At 41.9% G+C, this 24,457-nt stretch overlaps 1 protein-coding gene across 4 annotated transcripts in view; it reads left to right on the forward strand.

Annotated features, from left to right (window-relative positions):
* Positions 1–24,457, forward strand: part of SYK (spleen associated tyrosine kinase) — a 217,347-nt gene that overhangs the window by 132,049 nt on the left and 60,841 nt on the right. For 3 of the 4 annotated variants that reach the window (XM_075600006.1, XM_075599996.1, XM_075599985.1), the window contains 3 exons: positions 2,451–2,532; positions 3,416–3,462; positions 21,093–21,167. In XM_075600006.1, the coding sequence (XP_075456121.1) occupies positions 2,451–2,532; positions 3,416–3,462; positions 21,093–21,167 (204 nt within the window). The remainder of the gene's footprint in view (positions 1–2,450; positions 2,533–3,415; positions 3,463–21,092; positions 21,168–24,457) is intronic. The other variant, XM_075600013.1, reaches the window with a different exon arrangement.

Genomic DNA, 24,457 nt, shown 5'->3' on the forward strand with positions numbered 1-24,457 from the left:
CTTACATTTGTGGTGTTCTTTAACTTATCTGGTTTTTACATTAAAACAAATAATAATACAGTAAATATTTTTTTTTTGGTGTTCAATAAATACTGTATGTTTCAAGAAAGAATTTAGTATTTCACAACTTGGTTTAATATGTATGCTTCTCAATAATACATGAATGGGATGTTTTGTATAAAATACTGTACATTCACAATGTAGCTAAAACCTGTAGTTTTTACCTCCATAATATTGTAAGGGTACGCCCTTTCCTCTGTCCATCTACTGAAAAAACTCTAACGCAGGCCCTCATTCTCAACTATTGTAACCTTCTACTGTCCGGCATTTCTGACTCATCTGTCTTCCTTACAATCTATCCTAAATGCTGCTGTCAGAATCACGTTACTCTCTCCTAAATGTGTCACAGCGTTTCTCCTGCTAAAATCCCACTCCTATTAAACTCTGTATCATTTACACAATTCTCCTCCTCACTTTTAAGGCTTTACACTCTTCTGCCCCTCCTTAAATCTGTCGTGGAAAACTCAGTCCACACTTATTATTATTTAGACAAAAGCTATCTGTTGAGAAACTTTTCTGCAGTGGCCACTTACAAGAGTACATTAACATATTAAATCAAAACATGCTGCCTGGCTTAACACAAAGGCACTAAACTATAGGCTCTATGTAAGCTATCTTACACCAGAAGACGGGAGGGCATACATCATTTTGCAATTTCTGCCCATATGACCTCATCGGGCATCATACTTTTCTTTATCTTGTTTTTCTTGCAAGTTACTTGGTTATACATTTTGCAATATATTTTAGCAGATTAAGCAAAAAGAAAATTCAGGTGCTAAGCTAACTCATCCTTCTCAATCTCTGTCTCTCTCTGACTCTACAAAGGGGGTTGTTAATAAATAAGACGAGGGGCCCAGTTAAACAAAGAACGTACAATCTTTTACATCTTTAACCACAATGGGATACGCCAGGGGGGCGCAAACTTTTTTCCCTGCGCCCCCCTGCCGGCTGTCCCCTCACTCCCGCGCCCCCCCAACCCCAACTTACCCTCGCTCCGGCGTAATGACGTCACGTTGCCATAGCAACGTGACGTCACATGACCTCGCAGCGTCATTTTGACGCCGCGTTGCCATGGCGACGCCGGGAGGAAGCCGCCGGAGCCACGGGTAAGTATGGTTTACAGAGGCCCTGCAGCTCCCCCGGCACTTAATTTAAGTGCCTTCGGGAAGCGCGTGGGGCCTCTATAAACCCCGCGCCCCCCGTCGGCAGTCTCGCGCCCCCCCTGGGGGTCGCGCCCCACAGTTTGCGCACCGCTGGGATACGCTATTCTCTTGTTTCTTGCATGAGTAGTGCTCTGCTATTTTCTCATAGTACAGAACTGATTTATTTTAAAAAAAAAACACACATGTAGGATATTGCTTGAACTGCTGCTTTAAATCATTAAGTGAAATTTTGTCTATTTAAGGTTCTTTTGAGCATCCCACAGTCTATATCAAATATATTGCAACTTCTCAGTGTTATTTCCCTCAGCTCTCTCTGAATCAGAGTAATGCTAAAACACACTTAATATCACGTTATTTGAAGATAACACTACTATGTGCTACAATAACGTGGTGTTAAGTCTATTCTAATGAGACATAGAACAGCGGTTGTTTTTGCATATATTTTGATTCGAGAATATGCATTAAAATCACGGAACATAAAGTTCATGTTTCCCGTTTGAGGCCTAATTTAACAGAGCTTAGTGGAACTAGCCCTGAAATTAAATGTACAGGTCATATGACCTAAATTCAATTTTGGCAAAATTGTAAACAAATTTGAGCACTGTCACTTTTGCAAACATTTTACAAAACCACAAACTCTAAGAGACATTTGTGGGGGGGAAATGTGCAAAGCACATTTGTAAACATTGGCAGATTAGATTAGATTTTTGTATTGTTACATTTACGAGACTTCTCACCAGTCCGAAATGATTATAAAGCCTTTCCCTAATTATTACTCAGTGTACACATCAGAAAAAAAGATTTCTTATAAACATAATCTGTTATTTGAGATTAATCTTTGGATTTCAAAACTGCTAACCTGGAAAAGAAGAAGCAAAAAGAAATGATGTGATTTACAGAGCATGAATAATGTGAATAGGATTTTACTTTATGGAGTTAAATGGTTACTTCAAATGTAATAAAGAATTGCTTGTTAGTAGCCCAACTATCCATTTTTGTATCTTGACATATAAAGGCAGCAAATCGAACAACTTCCCCTTATATATATATATATATATATATATATATATATATATGTGTGTGTGCTATAATGACATATTTAAATAAGATTTTTCTGATATATGATTTTGAATAATGAATGTAGATTGCAGTAATACACGGTGAACGTAATGTGTTCAGGATATTTCAATGAGGTTTTCTTGTCTCTGCCACTTTCTTCCCTGGCAGCTGGTTGAACATTATAGCTACAAACCAGATGGACTTCTCCGGGTCCTGACAAGTCCCTGCCCGCGGCTGGGCCCATACAGTGGTAAGTGATTGATTTGTAACATGCTGCATGGCTTGTCCTTCCGTTACTCACAGCGCTTACCTTTTGTTTTTAGTACTAATATTTTTGGGAATGAAACGTTTATTCACATTCGCCCTACTCTTTCTGGGCACTTAATCGTATGTGCAGTAGAGCCTTGTTTAAAAATTATATTAAATGTTTTTATTTTTCTGTATGTGTATTCTGTCATTCTGTATGTGGGGATTTCCTGCCAGTTAACACATTGTGCTACTGCCAATGGTTTCCTTTCATTAATGATGTTATTAATTAGTTCATTATGTAACAAGGTACTGTACAGTATTGAACCTGTAATACATGTAATCACGTAACACAGGTGTGCGCAAACTGCCTGCGCTGCGCCCCCCTGTCTGCTCTCCTACTCGGTCACGCCCCCCTTTACCTCCATTGAAGCGTGAAATGACGCTGTGGGGTCATGTGATGTCAGGTTACCGTTGGCGTTATTTGACATCACGTCTCCATGGTAACGAGCGTCATTTGACGCCGCGTGAACTGAAACCGGTAAGTACATTTAACGGAGGCCTCGCGCTCTCAGCGCAAGGTCTCTGTAACCGCCGCCCTCCCCAATAAAGTCTCGCCCCCCGCCAGTTTGCGCACCGCTGATGTAACGTATGGATCTTTTTGTGGAAATGTACTTGGTGCTGTTCTTCAGTTTTTACTGCTTTACACTAATTTGTCTAAATTTGCAACCATCATGCAAAGTGATTATATGGAGCAATGGAGGAGGAGCTGCCAAACATTTTATTGCTCATTTTTATTTAACGTAGAGTTACATTCAAAATAAAGATGCAGTGACATTTGAAATACTTATGTAAATAAATAAAAGCTTGTATTTGCTTTATCCTAGACACCATTGATTTTGGGCACCCAACACTTCCTAGCCACCACCCGGGGGTAAGTAACACATGCACCAACTATAGTTTTTGTTCGTGGAAACCAATCAAGAACTTTTAGTGACACAGAAAATGTACAGTAAGTCAATTAATGAATTACGAGGGGGTAACTATACAGTGCAGTATGTTACAGTACATCCAAATATAGAATTGATACAGCGACTGTGCTGCTTTTTTTCCTTTTCTCTCTCTTTTTTTTTTTTAAACCATTGGAACCAGTTGGCCACAGTGGTCAGATACCAGGATACAGGTACAAACATGACAAAAAGTCACACCCCCAAAGCAAAAAAGCAATATTTCAATCAGTCATCAAAACAATGGGAAAACATTATCACAATACCAGACAGTCCTTGTAAAAAGGAAATTGTAGTTAAAAAAATATTGCCAGAGTCAGGGGATTCCCAAGCAGATTTGACTAATGCTGTCATGATTCATGAATTCTTCTTCCAATGTAAAAATAAAAATGTTTCTGCAATTCACACAATACACGCAGATGCAGTCTAAATATGCTTATGGAAGGCTGAAATCATTTTTTTGCAAAAATAAAACTGGAAACGCAGTCTGTATAAAATATCCAGTGTTTTGGCTTTACATTAAATTGACAGGATTAAAAATAATATATCAAAGAATTACTATTTTTTTCTATACTGTGTGCATTTGCTATATTATAGTCTCTCATACTGTATGGTACACAATTATCAAGTCTGCAAACTTGTATCTTGATATATGAGAGTGTATCCAAGCACTTGCCCAGTCACAGCCCAGTCCAGCCAGTAGCCTATTGGCAAGTACCTTTTGCCTGCAGTAATACTGTACTTCTCAATGGACAAGCATGAGTTGTAAGGTCTCCTGATGACTTGTGAAGACTTGCCGTGCAGTGGACACATTTTGATTAATTAAAAGGTGTCACTGCCTACACAGGCATCTAGTTTTAGGCAAGTCCTACATGCTTACTACAAGTGTAAATATAACAAAAGATATCCTGATTACACTGCTTTTAATAAGACCAGCTCCTTGGGCACTCTGGGTAGAAACCGCACTGTTCCTGTGGCAGGAAGCAAATACTTACATACATAAACTGTTGATACATACTATGGGGTGTACTTTCCATACATGATCCTAAGTGCCCTGTCCGGGTGTTTATCTAGAGCAGGGTTGCCTCGCCTCTAAGGAGTGAATGTTTATTGGCAATGTCACTCGGTTCATTTTATTAGAGGTACCATATTCTATTTTCAAAAGTTAGAGTATAAATACTGTACAAAAGCTTATAAGAATAGGTCTAAAAAGCTTCAGGCCAATGTACAGCCCCACCTGTTGAAAATATCTTTAAATTAGGCAAAATACTGTGTGGGCAACAAAATAAGTCAATAGTTTGCAGGTAACACACATTCAAAGCTCCCTTCCATCTAATGTTATTTTCACTAAAATGAGAATGGGGATCGGGGGAGTAAGAATAATGATTTATAAAAATAAATATATTTATTTCACAAAGAAGAGACCCTGGGCATTTGCTTCCAAAGTTAGAAAATGAATGCACATTTAGTGAGGAATTGAAATTGTACAGGTAAAGGAGGAAAAAGTGCATGAGATCATTACATCAGCATATTCAGAGTTTGATGTAGATTTTCAGTTGCGTCCAGTTTTACATGCAGGGAGTTAAACTAATGCCAACAATCATTTAATCAAAGATCTTAAAATAAAAAATGATATGCAGTGCTGCTTTTGGCCACTAGAGGTAGCTATAAAATGTGTTCCTTAAAAGAGCAATTCATGCAATCTCCTACATGTGTGTTGTTAATTAAATACTACTTTTTTTTAACTCAATTCCACTTTTAATATGTTTTAATATACTGAGCATCCTTTGATATCTATAGCAGGTTTTAACACACTTCCCTAGCAGTGCAAGATCTTGGCAAAGCCTTTCTGCTGGTGATTATTTGTTGCCAATATTCCCAGCAGTTTGAGCTGCAAACTGTAACAATAGATAATGTTACCGTAGTAATATCAGGATACATTGTAGACGCTGAGTTACACTGACTGAAAGATTGAATTGAAACTGGAAGGTGGCCATTTAGTGAACCCTGGGTAGCAGGATCTTCGCTGATCGCTTACGGGAGAACGAATTGGTCAGCAGCGTAGGCAAATAGTTTTCAGTAAAGGTAATCAAAGGCTGTATATATTAAAGTAAGAAAAAAGGGGGTAGTATAGCGCTAACAAGTGAAATATATACAAATAATGTGTAGACTCAAATAATCACAAAAATATTGGTGATAGGCGGCTGCCGAAAAATATGACTGACTACCTATGTCAGATAATAAACTGTGCAAGACCAAAAAGGATATAGGGCCTCATGCAGTAAGCCCCGATACAAAATTTTCGGCACGAATTGCGAAAATGTATTTTTTGGGCGATTTGCCCTCGCAGTATTCAGTAAGGGCCGAATCCTTCCGATCCCTGCTGAAGCACTGCGAAAGCAAAGCTGCCGATGAGCTGTGGCGATACAGCCTGGCTCCCGATAAGGCTCCCGATAAGCCTTTGGTGCCGATAGATGTTTGCAGCTGAGAGAGACAAGCCGCTCTCTCAGCGCAAACTTCGGCACCAAAAAAAGTATTTAAAAACAACTTTTATTTATACTCTACATGTGCAGGGGGTCTTCGGAGCTGAACCGCGTTGGTTTGAGGTCCGGGGACCCCCTGCCCCCCGAGATACAGGTCCCTTTATGAGGTGCCGGTATCCCTCGGCGTTTAAAGGTCCCGATCACGTGACCGCGGCCTGTAAACAAACCAGAGGGATACCGGCACCCCATAAAGGGGCCTGTATCTCGGGGGGCAGGGGGTCCCCGGACCTCAAACCAACGCTGTTCTGCTCCGGAGACCCTCTGCACATGTATAGTATAAATAAAACACACACACATCAATAAAGACTCGTTCCTTACCTTGGCGGCTATGTGCAACGGTAATGAAGCAGCATGAATGTCTTTTTAATTATACTGTACAGTGAGCAGGGGGTCCCCTGAGCTGAACCGCATTGCTTTGTGGACCAGGGACCCCCTGCTTCCCGAGTTACAGGCCCCGGTATGTGTCATCGGGTGGCAGTGTCGCCGCCATGTTTATAGCGTCCCCGCAATAAACATGGCGTCCACACTGTAACCGATGGCCCAAACCGGGGCCTGTAACTCGGGAGGCAGGGGGTCTCTGAGCCACAAATAAATGCGCTTCAGCTCAGGGGGCCTCCTGCTTCCGCACAATATTATTAAAATACATTAATGCTGCTTCATTACGATAGCGGATAGCCGCTAAGGCAATGAAGGGGTTAACGCATAGTAGCATGTTTATTGGGGACAAATGCCCCCAATAAACATAGCAGCAATACACAACATACAGTATAGTAATGGGCAGAATGACTATTATCCACAAAAGGATAATAGTGCAGTTGTCCATTTACAATACTTACACAACAATAAAGACTTTAAATACATATAGCACTCACCCATGTCCCACTGCCACGATGAAGGCCATCCTCATCTTCATCCTGCCCATGCCCCATCCGCTTCTGCAAAACAAACACAAGAATTACAACATCCAAATTAATGTCCCCTAACCCCTTAATCACCATAGCGGTTATTAACCGCTACAGTTATTAAGGGGTTAAGCCACCATCACCCACATACCCTCCCCCACAAAGCCCCCCAACCACCCTCACCCAATACCCACAGGGGAGTCCTACCAAATACCCTTGGGCCTAATACCCCCTCCCCCAGCACATACAGTACAATAATGTGCCAAATAACTATTATCCACATAGGGATAATACATTATTTGGCCATTATTAAACACATTCAATAACGTTAAAATGTAAATAAAATTGTACTAACCTCATCAATAAGAAGTCTCCGTCGCCAGCATCATCCTTGGGGTCCGTTGCCAACATTAGAAATAGCCACAACATTTCAATATCATTAACATAACACTGAACCCCTTAATCACCTTATCGGGTACTAACCTGAAAGGTAATTAAGGGGTGAAGCCATCCTGCAATGCCTACAACAGTTATGCATAACATCTTCAGTGAAATAAAAACCAATTGCCTAACCAAATTCCATTTAATCATTCAATCTGTAGGCTCACATGCCTCATAAAACATTGCATTTACAGTGTATACATGTAGCATAACATGTAAACTGCATGTACACGCTGCAAATCAATGTTAACAATACAATAATGCCACTCAAATCGCCATACATCACAAGAAGTATATTATTTAATACAATAAACTCACCATCAATGAATTACCACACAGCAATTACATCCCTAAACAATTAAAATACCATCCATACCAATTACACAATGAACTAAAGCTATCCTAACAGAGAACCACTTCAAAACATAGAAAAAAGTACACCAACAAATACAATATACTAAAGCAAGGCTTTCCATATCCTATTGTACGGCCTGGAAGCCCAAAACTTACATCTGTCTAAAAATAAAATACATTTAGCACACATCAATGCATAGCCACAATGATTAACAATACAGAATTAGAAGCTTTAACAACACTATCATTTCTTACCCTGTATATATATCTGTACACATACATACAGACATACATACAGTGGGAAGAAATGATATGCATTATAAAAAATGAAAACATGAAAAAGCAACACAAAAAACAGTTACATTAAGTACATTTCTTTATTTAACTTACCATTACTTGCCCCCACCGACTCCCGTTGATCAGCTTACTCACGAACCAATCCACGACACCATCCACGACACCATCCAGGAACAAATCCACGACACCATCCAGGAACAAATCCACGACACCATCCAGGAACAAATCCACGACACCATCCAGGAACCAATCCAAGAACAAGTGCAGGAACCAATCCAGGAAGCAAGCCACGAAGAAATCCAAGAAACAATCCACGACACGATCCAGGAACAGGAACCCATAAAAGAAAAGAAAAAAACAAATTAAACATTAAAATAATAAAACATGACAATCAAGGGTTGTACTAGTTTTATTATTAGTGAATCTGTATTACAATACCTTGTTCCGGGGTCTTCTTGACATCCGGAGCCACGCCCTGGTCTTCAATCTTCAGGAGGAGGTCCGTCCTCCTCGGCATCTGCCTTCAAAATGAGACGACATAGGCTTTTATAGGCCTATGACGTCACATTTGTCGTCATATGGTTCCCACGGCCCTGATTGGGCCGTGAAAACCATGTGTTTTGGCCGATGTAAAAAAATTGATGACGTCACTTAAAGGCAATGCCAGCACAGCCAATCAGAATGGCTTTGCTGCTATTGCCTTTAAGAAAACGTCATGAAATGACACATGGCCGGACTCACATGGTACTTGAACCAATCAGAGTAGGGATGGAGTTCCCACGCTCTGATTGGCTGGCTTACCATGTGAGTCCGGCCATGTGTCATTTCATGACGTTTTCTTAAAGGCAATAGCAGCAAAGCCATTCTGATTGGCTGTGCTGGCATTGCCTTTAAGTGACGTCATCAATTTTTTTACATCGGCCAAAACACATGGTTTTCACGGCCCAATCAGGGCCGTGGGAACCATATGACGACAAATGTGACGTCATAGGCCTATAAAAGCCTATGTCGTCTCATTTTGAAGGCAGATGCCGAGGAGGACGGACCTCCTCCTGAAGATTGAAGACCAGGGCGTGGCACCGGATGTCAAGAAGACCCCGGAACAAGGTATTGTAATACAGATTCACTAATAATAAAACTAGTACAACCCTTGATTGTCATGTTTTATTATTTTAATGTTTAATTTGTTTTTTTCTTTTCTTTTATGGGTTCCTGTTCCTGGATCGTGTCGTGGATTGTTTCTTGGATTTCTTCGTGGCTTGCTTCCTGGATTGGTTCCTGCACTTGTTCTTGGATTGGTTCCTGGATGGTGTCGTGGATTTGTTCCTGGATGGTGTCGTGGATTTGTTCCTGGATGGTGTCGTGGATTTGTTCCTGGATGGTGTCGTGGATGGTGTCGTGGATTGGTTCGTGAGTAAGCTGATCAACGGGAGTCGGTGGGGGCAAGTAATGGTAAGTTAAATAAAGAAATGTACTTAATGTAACTGTTTTTTGTGTTGCTTTTTCATGTTTTCATTTTTTATAATGCATATCATTTCTTCCCACTGTATGTATGTCTGTATGTATGTGTACAGATATATATACAGGGTAAGAAATGATAGTGTTGTTAAAGCTTCTAATTCTGTATTGTTAATCATTGTGGCTATGCATTGATGTGTGCTAAATGTATTTTATTTTTAGACAGATGTAAGTTTTGGGCTTCCAGGCCGTACAATAGGATATGGAAAGCCTTGCTTTAGTATATTGTATTTGTTGGTGTACTTTTTTCTATGTTTTGAAGTGGTTCTCTGTTAGGATAGCTTTAGTTCATTGTGTAATTGGTATGGATGGTATTTTAATTGTTTAGGGATGTAATTGCTGTGTGGTAATTCATTGATGGTGAGTTTATTGTATTAAATAATATACTTCTTGTGATGTATGGCGATTTGAGTGGCATTATTGTATTGTTAACATTGATTTGCAGCGTGTACATGCAGTTTACATGTTATGCTACATGTATACACTGTAAATGCAATGTTTTATGAGGCATGTGAGCCTACAGATTGAATGATTAAATGGAATTTGGTTAGGCAATTGGTTTTTATTTCACTGAAGATGTTATGCATAACTGTTGTAGGCATTGCAGGATGGCTTCACCCCTTAATTACCTTTCAGGTTAGTACCCGATAAGGTGATTAAGGGGTTCAGTGTTATGTTAATGATATTGAAATGTTGTGGCTATTTCTAATGTTGGCAACGGACCCCAAGGATGATGCTGGCGACGGAGACTTCTTATTGATGAGGTTAGTACAATTTTATTTACATTTTAACGTTATTGAATGTGTTTAATAATGGCCAAATAATGTATTATCCCTATGTGGATAATAGTTATTTGGCACATTATTGTACTGTATGTGCTGGGGGAGGGGGTATTAGGCCCAAGGGTATTTGGTAGGACTCCCCTGTGGGTATTGGGTGAGGGTGGTTGGGGGGCTTTGTGGGGGAGGGTATGTGGGTGATGGTGGCTTAACCCCTTAATAACTGTAGCGGTTAATAACCGCTATGGTGATTAAGGGGTTAGGGGACATTAATTTGGATGTTGTAATTCTTGTGTTTGTTTTGCAGAAGCGGATGGGGCATGGGCAGGATGAAGATGAGGATGGCCTTCATCGTGGCAGTGGGACATGGGTGAGTGCTATATGTATTTAAAGTCTTTATTGTTGTGTAAGTATTGTAAATGGACAACTGCACTATTATCCTTTTGTGGATAATAGTCATTGTACCAATTACTATACAGTATGTTAGGGGGGTATAGGTGTTGTTGGGTATATATATATATATATATATATATATATATAATATAATTATTTATTTATGTAGTTATTGTGGGGCTGGGGTGTGTATTTTTTTAATATTGTGGCTAGTGGGGGTGGGTGAAAGGGGTATTAGCCCCAACGTGGTAGTTTAGGGCTTGCGGGTGGGTAGCGGGAGGCCTTAACCCCTTCAGGACCGTAGCGGTATTAACTGCTACGGTCGTGAAGGGGTTAAGTGCCCTCGCAACCCCCCCGCAAGTCCTAAACTCACACCCAGGGCCAAATACCCCCCTCACCCATCCCCGCTACCCACAATAACGCTGGCACGGTGGGTTAACCCCTTCATTGCCTTAGCGGTTAGCCGCTAAGGTAATGAAGTGGCTTTTAAATGCCTTTTTCCTGCCTCGGATGCATGCCGGGGGGCTCCGGTGCGGGTATCAGCTCCGGAGACCCCCGGCATCAATCACAGGCAGGAAAAAGGGCTGATTTTTCCTAAGTGTCGCCCTTGCCGATGCTTCTCCTTCAGCAAGTTGCCAACTTTAGTTGGCGGGCTGGATTGGCCATAAAATCTCCAATCTGGCCTGCCGATCAGCACCAAAAAGCTGATCGGGGCTTACTGAATTCAGGCGGGAAAAAAAAGTCCCGATAAGTGGCTTATCGGCAGCCGGGTGGCGAAAAAAATTTTTTCGCAAGAAAAGTTGCCGATAATTCCCACTTATCGGGGCTTACTGAATCAGGAGGGCAAAAAACGGCTATAAAATGCCGAAAAAGCCTTATCGGGGCTTACTGCATGAGGCCCATAATCGGCAACTGATAATAAAGTCTTGGTACGGTATAACTAGTGCCATACAGATATAATATATACAACCGTTGAGTGTTAATAGATGGCAAATGTCCAGGTCACTCCAAACAATATTCAATACAGGTGAAATCACAGTGCATGTAACGAGAGAAAAAGAATATAAAACATAGCATAATACTGTTTTGTAAAAGTAACAGCACAAAAGGTAATGCTGGGAGATTGCCTCAGAGGTGATAGGTAATGAACTTGGAAATAATTGATAAGTGTAAAAAGGGGGAGTACATTTATTATAAAATACTTAAAATACAAAATAGAAATGCAAAATAACAACAATAATGTGTAACATGCAATCAAAAATGCCAATGGTGGTCCGCTGCAAATAATTGAAGCCCTACTTACTAGACGCTCTCAGTAGCCATACAGAGCAGGGCTCACCTGGCTGATGTCAGAGGCAGGGGCGTGTTTAGCCAGCTAGAAAAAACCACATGGGCTGGAAATATGAATCAGCCAATGGGAAATATTCCCACAAGCAGCAACATCCCCCCAGCTAACCCCTTGCCGGCTTCGCTAAGTCTGGTGTCATAATCAGGGCCTCAGTGGGGGGCACTCTGTTCTCTGGACACCTGGCCTTTTGCTGCTCACCAAATGGTTCTCCCACCTCCACATCCTGGATTTCCTTTGAGGCTAGAAGGTGGGATAGACATTAGGTCTCCTATGAAAATGCTTTAGGCTGACTGCATGGATTTTCATACATACAGTATAACACCCCTTGAACCTTACTTTAATAAAGTATAAACCTTGGGGACCCTAAACGCCCCATAACCAGGTCAGGTTTTGCTATACTTTACAGGGGACTTCCATAACCCACAACTCAATACAGGTTCTGGGACACCTTGGCACTAACTGGGGTACCCCTATTTTACCTAGGGATCCCCGCAGCTACAGGAACCCATTTCATCCCTGTGCCTCAGTTTACTTTGCACAAAGCATACATGTACTTAACACACTTTGTTAATAAAATAGACACTTTAACAATCCTAAGACTTTCTGGTATGGGAAATAGAATAAAAAGCTGCACTCCACTTTTCACCAGCTATATTCCTTTCACAACCTTAGATGTATGGTTGGAGGCCACAGAAACCCTAGACCGGTTCTGGGTGACCTGGGCATTTACTGGGTATCCCCATTAACCTCGGGACCCCTTGACTATTACAGGGACACCTCACATGCCCCTGTACTTTTCTTGTCTGCGCTGAAGCAGGGAACCAACCCATGAACCCCTTTATAGGTTCTGGGTGTCCGGGGCATTAACTGGGTATCCTCATTAACCTAAGGACCCTTTTACCTTTCTGGTCTGTGCTGAAGCAGGGAAGCCCTAGTGGTGAGTCGCGAAACTGATTTCAAGAGAGGATTTTGACCGGGGTGATGTGTCTGTATGTCCCCTGGAATCTGACCTGATTCCCGGATACATTTTTGGGGTATCCAGCAATTCTGGACCCCAGCTACCTAGGCACAATTTGACAACACTTTCTCCGCAAACCCCCCCTTTGAAACTCATACCACAGCAATCTCTGCTCCCTGGCACTACTAGAAAGGTAAAAACACTTAAAATACTTTATTACCGCACATTACAGGTTATGCATGTACAAACGCTGAGCTCAAGAGCTGACACTCTATAAACCCAACACACAGATCAGGGGTAACCAAACGGGCTTAAACCTTTATTTGATAGCCTGGCTACCCCCTGCGTCAAAGTGATGCATTCTGCCTAGGTAACTAAATTGCTATTCGTACTGCAATGCACTCTTTTTTTTTAAACATAATTCTGCTGTTTGCATTCCTGATATACAGTATACATTGGAAGCAGGACTCTATTAATCAAATAAAATGACCTCAAAGGATTAATACTGTACATACATCAATAAAAGAAAATGAAAATGAAAAATATCAATAACATCTTTATCGATACAAACTTTTGAAATAAAAAAAAATGTACTTTCATACAATCTACACTTAGGGGCCTATTCCCTAAACTTTCGTAATTTTAGTACATTGCCAAGTGAGTTTGAATTTTCTTACCGCACTATAAAAAAATGTGTGTCCAAATGGTATTTATTAAGAAAAATCCCCATTTTTGTATTGTTGGATAAATAATGCAACATCGCACAACTTTTTTTTTTCAAAAACTTATCTCACAACTTGCGTTTGCTTAAATTACAAGGATAAACAATGGTGAAAGTAACAGAGCCCTACTCAAAAGCATCCACACATGAAGAAAAAAATGATGAAGAATGAATATCTAGTAATGGCTACCTTGAGAAAGCGTTTTTTGGTGCGAAACGCGTTGGTGGGTCGATGCCTTCGCTTTTTGTTTGTCCTATAACCAATAAATCACTATTTTTTTATGGAATACGCATTTTTCATCATTTTTTCAAGTTTGGATGCTTTTGAATAGTGTTCTGTTACTTTCACCATTGTTTATTCTTGAATCTTCATCACGGAGGCACACCAAGAACACCTGGAGCCTGGGATTTATGCGTGGACGTTGCAGCATGCCAGTGAGTTTGCGTGCTACATGTATCCTGCCTTATCTGTGGACCTCAGGTACAAGTTAGGGTGAATTTACATGCTACGGTTTCTGGACTCATTATGTATCATGCCTTCACTTTAAAAAATAAGTGGTTGGCTACTGAACCATGTTGCTACACCAGTATCTGTCCTAAATTCAATTATATATCTCCAGGGTTTGTATATAAGAGCATCTATTTACATATAACATTGTGTTGTTCTGTATATTGGTCTTGGGCACCACGCAAGTTTTGAATTTTTTTTTTGGTTAAACTGCAGCCTGGATGAGGTGCACATAGAAAGCTGCATCTCCGTGCAAAGCTCCTACAAGTGATCGTGCAGTTTTAATGTTCATTTGAATAACAGAGTATTGTAGCAGGTGGTCACCTGAGCTGAACCGCACCCATTTCCATCTCAGGGTCCCCCTGCTTCCTGAGTTACAGGCCCTGGTATGGGGTGCCGATATCTCCCTGCATTGTTTAAATCTCCCATGTCACATGACCGGGGTATTTGAACAAGCAGGAGATACCAGCACCCCATACTGGGGCCCGTAACTCGAGAAGCAGGGCCCTCCGAGGCTAAAATTAATGCAGTTCAGATCCGGAGACACCCTGCAACAATACTTTATTATAATTAACATTAAAACTATACAATTGCTTTTAAGAGCTGTGCATGGAGGTGCAGCTCTCTCTGTGCAGCTCTTCCAATTAGAATTGTAAGCAAACGCAAGTTGTGCGATAAGTCTTTGAAAAAAAAAAAAAGTTGTGCGATGTTGCATTTTTTTACCGAACAATAAGGTAGGAAGGTTGCGGGAGGAGTTACCCCCTCCACTAACATAGCGGTGGTAACCACTATGTTAATGAAGGGGTTAATACCTCCCGTTAGCCACCCTATAGGCCTAACCACCCACCCTGGGCCAAGTACCCCCTTCACCCACCCCCTTTATCCTCAATAAATATTAAAATACAACAATCCTACCTCTTAACCCCTCTACCCACAACAACCCCCCAAAACATACAGTACAAAAATGGGCTTAAGTCGTAGTATCCATATATGGATATTAGCACATTTGACCATTAAAAATAATACATTGGCCAACAAGCATAAAGTAAATTAAAGTTGGAGTTACACCTGCCAGTATGAAGGGCATCCTCTTCTTCCTCCGCATCCTCTGTTTCCTCCGTGGGCAGCAACATTATAATAAAAAACAAACTACTTGCCACTAACCCCTTAATCACCTTAGCTGTTAGTAACCGCTATAGTAATTAAGGGGTTAAACCCCTCCACCATTACCCACCCGGAAGGCCTAACCACCCTCCCCAAGGAAACTATCCCCACCTCCTCTACCCATTGATTGTGACGTGGTAAACCATGCCCCTAATATGGGCATGGATTGCCACAGTGACAATGAATGGGCAATCTAAAAACAACACATAAAAAAAAATATAATACATTACAATGAAATTAAAAAAAACATACATTGGCAAAAAAATGCATTGCTTGTCACTGTGATTATTTATACCCAGAAAGGGACATACCTTTACCTTTGCTGTCTTCATCCTGGTCCTACTCCGGCACCAACTCTTGACCCACTACCCAATGCTCCTCAAAAGCCGATGCTCAGATGTCCATGATCCTTTGTTGATTGAAGAGACGTCTCCGTAAGTTCTTTCCTTCTTTCCTTCTTTCTTCTCTGCTGTAAATCCAAAAGGAACAGGAGATGTTTTCCCGTTATCTTCTTGGCCTCAAATCAGATGGAGTAGGCCTTATATAAGGTCTGTGACGTCACATTTGAGTGTCAAATGGTAAACCCCCAATCCGATTACTTGGTGTACATGTGACAGGATCCTTTTTTTTTCAGGATGTGAGGTCATCAAAAGGGAGGGAAGCCACTCAATCAGGTAGACTATGCTACCCTCCCTTTAAGATTACATCACATCCTTAAAAAATAAATGGAGGCTGTCACCTGGTCCACCAACCAATCGGATTGGTAGATATACCAAGTGATGCCTTCCCTTTTGAAGTCATGAAAAGGGAGGTAAGAGCCAATCAGGTAGCATGACTCCCTCCTTTTTTGATGATGTCACAGCACTCAAAAAAAAGGAAAGGCATCGCATGGTATGTCCACCAATCCAATTGCTTGGTGTACCATGAACGGGAAGGCTGCCATTTTGTTTTTTGTTTAAGTGACATCATCTTAAAGGGATGGAAGCATATACTACCTGATTTGCTGGCTTCCCTCCCTTTTTGATGTCACATTCTGAAATAAAATGGACCATGTCACATGGTACACCAACCAATTGGATTGGGATGTACCATTTAATGCTCAAATGTTACTTCACAGGCCTTAAATAAGGCTTTTCCAGTCTCAAGACCAAGAAGATGGGGCAACATCTCCGGCCCCTTTTGGATTATATAGCAGAGAAGAGAAGAAAAGAAAGAAAATAATTTACCAGAGACGTCTCTTCAATCAACAAAGGATCATGGACTTCTGCGCATCGGATGTTGAGGAGCATTGCATTGTGGGTCAAGAGCTGGTGCTGGAGTAGGACGGAGGTGAAGACAGCAAAGGTAAGAAAATCATTGAGTGTGTTATTTAATTGTGTATTTTTATATGATGCCTATTGACTGCCAAGATCTGGGTATATGCCACTTTCTGGGTATAGATAAGCACAGTGACAAACAATGGATTTTTTGGCAATTTTTTTAAATATTTAATCGTAATGTATTGTATTTTTTGTTATGTGTTTTCTTTTTGAGGTTGCCCATTCATTGTCATTGTGGCAATCCATGCCCATATTGGGGGCATGGTTTACCACTGTTACAATCAATAGGTAGAGGGGGCTGGAGTAGTTTCCCCCTGGTAGGGTGATTAGACCTCCCGGGTGGGTAGTGGGGGAGGAATGTTAACCCCTTAATTACAATAGCGGTAACCAAATATCTGGATAATAGGAATTTTGCCCATTACAGTGTGGTTTGGTGTTGGGGAGGAGAGGGGGGTTGTATTTTTAAAAATTGCATTGCACTGTAATATTTTTTTGAATGGGGAAAAGCGCTATTAGCCATCTTTGGCTAAAAGCACCTTTACCCATTCCGGTGTAGTGTTATTGGTACAAGGGGTGGGTGAAGGTGGTACTTGCCCCCGAATGGTACTTAGGCCTTGCGGGAGGGTAGCGCGAGGGTAAACCCCTTCATTACCATACCGGTTATAACCGCTAAAGTAATGAAGGTGTTAACTCCTACTGCCACTCTCCCGCAAGGCCTAAACTCCCACCCTGGGGCAACTACAAGCTTCCCCCACCCCCTGTACCAACAACAAAGCAGTGCCTGCTATTTAACCCTTTAATTACCTTAGCGGTTATCCACTAAGGTAATGAAACTGGCTGCAATTTTATTTTTACTGCATAGGGTTGAATCCGGGGGTTGCCGGAGCAGAAATAAATAGGTGGGTCAGATCCAGAGGCCCCCAGAGGCCACTGGAGACCCCATGTATCAATCCTAAGCAGTAACAATAAAAGAAACTTCTTGATATGCGTATCGCAAATCGGATCTCGCCCCCTTTGGATTGCATATCAGAGTTTAGTGAATAGCCGTTACTGGCAAAAAAATTGAGTTTGGGCATTTTTTAGCTACGGCACTATTTGTTACAGCCAGAGTGTTATAGCTTAGTAAAAAAAACATTTTAGTTTTAGCTGCACATGCAATATCGCTCTAAAAAGGGCACTTAATGCACTTATCGAAGTTTAGTGAATAAGCCCCTTAGTCTTAAATGCATTTGGCAGAGGAGAGCTTCTTTAAGTTGGTGAGTATGATGATTGTTTTAGAAAGCTACTAATAGGTTGGTACGCCAAACATCATATTTTTCATGAGGACTGGCCTGCTAGAGATATTTACAGTAGGGCCATATTTATTAAACAGTCTCCAACAATAAGGCACCTTATGGCGCTGGAAAACACTTTACTGCATACTCAAATCAATGAGCTGGGTGTCTTCCAGCAACGGAAGTTGCTAATATGCCAGGAGACGTCTTAGTAACTATGGCCTTAATCCAACACTCTTCAGATGTAAGTTACCAAAGGAAGCTTTCAGATGAGGATAGGGGGGATCTTGCAATAAATGCCACAAATAATGCAAGGCATTTGGGATTGATATCATTTCAGCAATGTCATAAAAAAAAGTAAGTTGGATGTACTGTATTTGAAGCAGTAATTAGAATGGGATAAGGTACCACCTCTCCTGAAAAGGAACATTTTATACTATAAAAAGTCTATAAGTACTATTATATTCTAGAAACCTCAAAGTTAGCTCCAGCACACACTGATTTATGGAAAAACGTAGATTCTAAGAATAAGCCAAAAATGTAATAGCGTGAATAATGAGTGAATACACAAAATTGGAAATGCTAAATGACTGATAATGCAGAGTATACAGCTCTGAATACCACACAGATAGGGGGGAATACCGAGGGAAGGGAAGTGTGGGATACAAAAGGGGGTGGGGGGGAAAGAAAGCAGGTAAACATATAAAGACACTGGGTAGGGTAAGAGGGGCCCTTTCTTCAGGCCCGTTCCCTTGGGTCCAAAGGAACCTCAAGGTAAAATTGCAAACTGAGAAAAATCACAAAATCATATAATCAACTAGTCCTGCCGTGAACAGCCATCCGTAGTATAGGTAAGTATATATGAGAAATGCAAACCGTCCTTATTCTTAGTTTTCACAGGCAACTCTTCTTCTCTTTCAATGCAGCGGCGGCTCAGAGAGAAGAAGAGTTGCCAGTAGCCTGTGAACACTAAGAATAAGGACGGTTTGCATTTCTCATATATACTTACCTATACTACGGATGGCTGTTCACAGCAGGACTAGTTGATTATATGATTTTGTGATTTTTCTCAGTTTGCAATTGTGTGTCATATAGGGGGTCAAGGGAAGTACCTTGAGGTTCCTTTGGACCCAAGGGAACGGGCCTGGAGAAAGGGTTCCTACCCTGAAACGTTGCCCCTCTTACCCTACCCCAGTATCTTTATATGTTTACCTGCTTTCTTTCCCCCCCACCCCCTTTTGTATCCCACACATTCCTTCCCTCTGTATCCCCCCCTACCTGTGTGGTATTCTGAGCTGTATACTCTGCATTATCAGTCATTTAGCATTTCCAATTTTGTGTATTCACTCATTCACGCTATTAAATTTGTGGCTTATTCTGAGACTCTACGTTTTTCCATAAATCAGTGTGTGCTGGAGCTAACTTTGGGGTTTCTATGATTTATAATGGGGTTGTTTGGGCCCACTTCGTTCCGTGCACCCTGTACATGTTCAATATACTTTCGTTTTTGAGTGCTGTCTATCAGTGTGTTTATACTATTATATTCTCTTAGCTCCTTCCTTTAAGAGTAAAGTTATACCTTCCCTGAATGGGTATTACTGACAATAGCTATTCAGAGTAGCTAAAGAGCACCAGTAGTTGGCAGAGATCAGCAGTTCTATGTCTATGTATAACCTGGGTTGGCATTTTAACTCTACAGTATGTAGATTTTAGAATTACACATCCTCCTTGGATGTTCTGCATATAAGTATGATTGTGGGATCTGTACTATTCACTATTATGCAAAATGCCTATTAGAAACTAAAATCACTACATGCAACACGCACTTCTCTAAACACTGGCCTGCTCATTTGCTCACCAAACACATGCCTGTGCTAATCTTTTAAATGATGGTTAAAAATATGAGAAAATCCATGTGATTCTGTTGTGCTGATCTACTCATTTGTTCTGAGAATTTTCACTTAGCTAAATGTATGCAAGAAGACAGAGTGAGCCAAGCCTAACCTTATACAGCTCAACCCCATTATAACATGATCTGTTACAACGCGAATCCGCTTATAACGCGATGCAAGTGTGGCTCCCAATTTTGTATTTATGAATACTGTACAACACTATTATTGGTATCTTAAATACTTTATTGTACAATGCATACAATTATACGTTATTTCTAACGCGTTCCGCTTATAACGCGATGTGATTCTTTGGAGTCAAAGCACAGCGTTATAAGGGGGCTGAGCTGTACATGCAGCCTTTCTACAAACACGCCTGGAAGCGAATTTAACAACGGACAATTTTGAAAGTAGTATTTAAGACATACAGTAGGAGCCTTTGTTGGCAAACGTGATTTAATTCAAGCAGTAGGAGTGGATACTATTCGGAGAAAGTTAAACCTGGAATATTACTTAAATACAGTATTGTATATTAAATAAGTAATCAGCAGTCATGATAGTTAATACTTCATACGACAGCAAAGATAAATATGTAAACAATTCTTAGACTATCCTAAATATTTTCTTAGCCTTATATCTAACGATGCACACTGAATATCATATTTCCAAATAACAACTTTTTGAGTTGCATAGCTCAATAACAGTGAAGCCATTATCTGCCAACCTAGTCCAATTACAGTGTGAAAACGACATTTCTAGCGGAGGTGAAAAAGATGTGTGTTTCAATGAGACAGCAAATAATCCATTATGCCTACCTCAACTAAGTGTTGAAGCTGAAAAGCATTAATTCCACGCAGTATTTCCAGAACAATTGAAAAACGATGTGCACCTCCTAATGCTGGCATCCCTTGTGAACTCAATAAATAGGGCATTGCATTTGCCATGTAGAATATTGGTTAAACTAAGAAGTTATAGCATGTAGTAAATAGGTCCCTTCTACTGGTTTTTATATCCTATCATATTTGTATCAAAAGGCTTCTTATAGTATAATTTAAATAAGCTTTTTTATTCAATGAATATGGAATGTATGTCGTTTAAAGGTGTTTTCCTAGCACATTTACTGTTCCTCTTTGACATTGTGGTTTCTAGAGTTGGTCAGCATCAGCAGGTGGAATTATTTCAAGATTCAAATCCTACTCCTTTCCCAAGGCTGGCAGCAAAAAGGTGCACTGTACAGAGTGTTTAAAGGCTTTCTCAATGATTGTCAGGTGCTGCTTTGCCCATACAGCTTACCATCTACATTAAAGTAGCATTGCAGGTATCACCAACATTTAGAGCCTTATTCTATATATATATCCCCCTTTCCCTATGTCTAAGGGAACTACATGGGCAATTACATGTGCTGCTGTACCTGTTTGCTCACAGAAGGCCTAAGCCTCTGGGAGCTGGGGTGAGCTCTTTCTCCTTGCGTACAGTGCCTCCACCTCTGAGGGATCCCAGCGTTGGCGGGATAATCCCTCACAGGAAACGATTAACATTAATAATTTATACAGCACACAATGTATATGACTAAGGTATACTGTACACACATACTAACACAGATAACATATAATAACTGTACCCACAGTATGAACCCAGTGGCCCAACCTGTGATGTTTCCCCCAAAGTACTGAGGGTGCTGTGGCACCAATACCTCTGGTGTCCGGTCCCAGCAATTCCCACCCAAATGTTAGGTAGTGCTACCCCTGTGGATGTAGGTGCACGTTGGGTACCTGCCTGGGTACTCCAGTACCCAGGTGCTGCTTGTTGCGATGGGTTTGAGCGGGTCCCACGTAGCGGGGCTCCAACACATATCCCCTCTCTCCTAAGGGTCCTGATCCTCATGAGGTGAGCTCCAGCCAGGGGTCTCACCTGAATGTTCTGGGGTACTGCGTGCAGATCTCAGGTCGCAGAGCACTGCGTGGCCGTCTGGTCACCGGTGCAGAAATATCAGTAAGGGGAAGAGTTCCTATCTGGGGCCTTCCCTGCAACACTCCTCTACTATGGCTCAGGGCCTAACTGGGGCCTAGGGGGAAAGATCTAGGCCTAGGCCAGGAAGCACTGCTCCCTGGACACTCCCTTCTTTGCCTACTCCGTCCAGACTGACTCGTGCGCTCCCTGCATGCGGAGAATATCCTATCTCCTCCTCCTGTGTCAATCCCATTGGCTGGGGCAACCCCATGTGGGCAGTCTCTCCCTCTAGGGATTCTGGGACATGTAGTCCCTCGGCTGTATGTGTGGAGCTAACCTAAGATGGCCGCTGCACTCCTTACTCTGCGCATGCACGCCTCACAAAATGGCTGCCCCCACCATCCGATCATGCGGAGCTCCGTGGAACCACTAAACAGATCCCAGCACCGGAGGTAGGGTACGGGACCCTGTTACATCCTCCCCCTGGTGGAGACCTCAATGTCCCCGCTTGAGAACACATATATAACTTTTACATAATGAAAAATGCAGTTCATCATACAACTTAACTTGTACAATACATCTAAATCAAATTAAACAGTTCAGTGAGAATGATTATTACAGAGGCAAACCTGCTCCAAGACAGCTGCTGAGACTCAGTGAGGTGCCCCTAATGAATCATATGGCATTCTCATTGGAGGGTGTCTCACTCTTTGACTCCGAGTCTCTTCTCCGACGTCTTCTTGGGTGGAGAGGCTACCATTGGCTTGAGGCCCTGGCCCTGTCATAAGGTGTGAATCTTGAGCTACATAGTCTCTAGTAGGAACTAAACTCGGACTCCTTGGGTCAAGTGGTCTGCTTATTGAAGCCGCTAGGGAGGGTACATGGAGGACATGCCCATTACCTGCTACTTCTTCTTGTGGTGCCCACCTGTCTGCATTTGTGGTGGCAGTGGTTCCTTCCAAAGGATCGTGATTATTTTCTGTTACATCATTCGTGATTTCGTTGGACTCCTCCTGTTCATTTGCCGACACTATTGAGTATGGTTCAGGTTAACTTTCTCCAACTTGAGGAATACTGTAGGTAGCAAGTGATTCCGATGCCAGGCCTTTACCCTTCCTTCTGAATCTCTGATGCAATATACAGGGAAGCCCGGCATCTGCGACTCCACCTCGAAGGGAGTTTCTCACCAGCGGTACACTAATTTCTGCCTGGTATTCCTTTCCGTCAGGGCATCTCCTTCAGGGTGATAGGGAGTCGTACGAGACTTCGATATTGAGCAGTTTTAGAAGTTCTTTGATTAACACTCTCTCTGAGTCTCTCCCTTGATCGGAGTGCATTGATTAGGTAACCCATAATGGATAAAGTACTTCTCCCACAGTACTTTGGCTACTATGATAGATTTCTTGTCTTTGATAGGGAACGCTTGAGCGTATCTGGTGTAATGGTCTGTTACCAGTCAAAACAATTAAGTATCTCCCTTGATCGGAGTGCATCCGATTAGGTAACCCGTAATGGATAAAGTAATTCTCCCACAGTTCTTTGGCTACTATGAGAGCTTTCTGGTCTTTGGTAAGGAACGCTTGAGCGTATCTGGTATAATGGTCTGTTACTACCAGGACATTCCCGATACCCTTTGAGTCTGCCTCGATGCAAAGGAAATCCATGCAGACTATGTCGATGGGACCAGAGCTCTTTAAGTGGCCCATTGGGGCTGCGCATGCAGGCAGTGTTTTTCGCTGTATGCACCGCAGACACCTCCGGCAATTGCGCTCCACTGATTCCAACATCTTGGGCCAGAAGAACCTATCTCTTACTAGTCTGAATGTTTTGTCCACTCCCAGGTGTCCGCAATCATCGTGCAGAGATTGTAGGACATGGTATTGCAAGCTTTTTGGCAGGATGAGTTATCTCCTATCGGGATGGTTGTGATAGGAGATAACCCATTAGAGAAGGCAACGGTCCATGCGGAACTTGTCCCATTCCCTCAACGGCGACCGTGTTGATGGGAGCATGCTTCACTAAGTAAGGGTTGTTTTCTTGGATGGCCCATCGTATGGCTTTGGCCACCGGGTCTTGCATCTGGTGTATCACTAATTCCTTCCACCTCATTATGGTAACTTGTGTGATGAACATGCCTTCTGGATGGCAGTATGCTGCAGGAAGTACCTTTGGCTGACACCCAAATGAGTCTGCTGCTCTGATTTCGTAAAAGGCAACTTTATCCTCCATGATAGCCACTGTGGAGCACATGCCCGAATCCAAGGGCCAGGAATTTCTTCCCACGGGCCATCTGGACAGAGCATTGGCTCTGATGTTCAATAGCCCTGGCTTTTACTTCAGCATGAACTGATAGTTACACAGGGCAGCCAACCACCTGTGCCGGTGGCATCTAACTTGGCAGAGGTCAGGATATATGTCAAAGGATTATTGTCGGTTCACACTTCAAAGTAGACCCCGTAAAGATAATTGTGAAGCTAATCTACAATAGCCCACTTGAGCACTAGGAATTCCAGTTTATGCATTGGGTAGTTCTGCTCGCTCGCAGTTAGGCTGTGACTCACATA

This window comes from Ascaphus truei, chromosome 1, assembly GCF_040206685.1.
Source record: "Ascaphus truei isolate aAscTru1 chromosome 1, aAscTru1.hap1, whole genome shotgun sequence".
NCBI classification, from domain to species: Eukaryota; Metazoa; Chordata; class Amphibia; order Anura; family Ascaphidae; genus Ascaphus; species Ascaphus truei.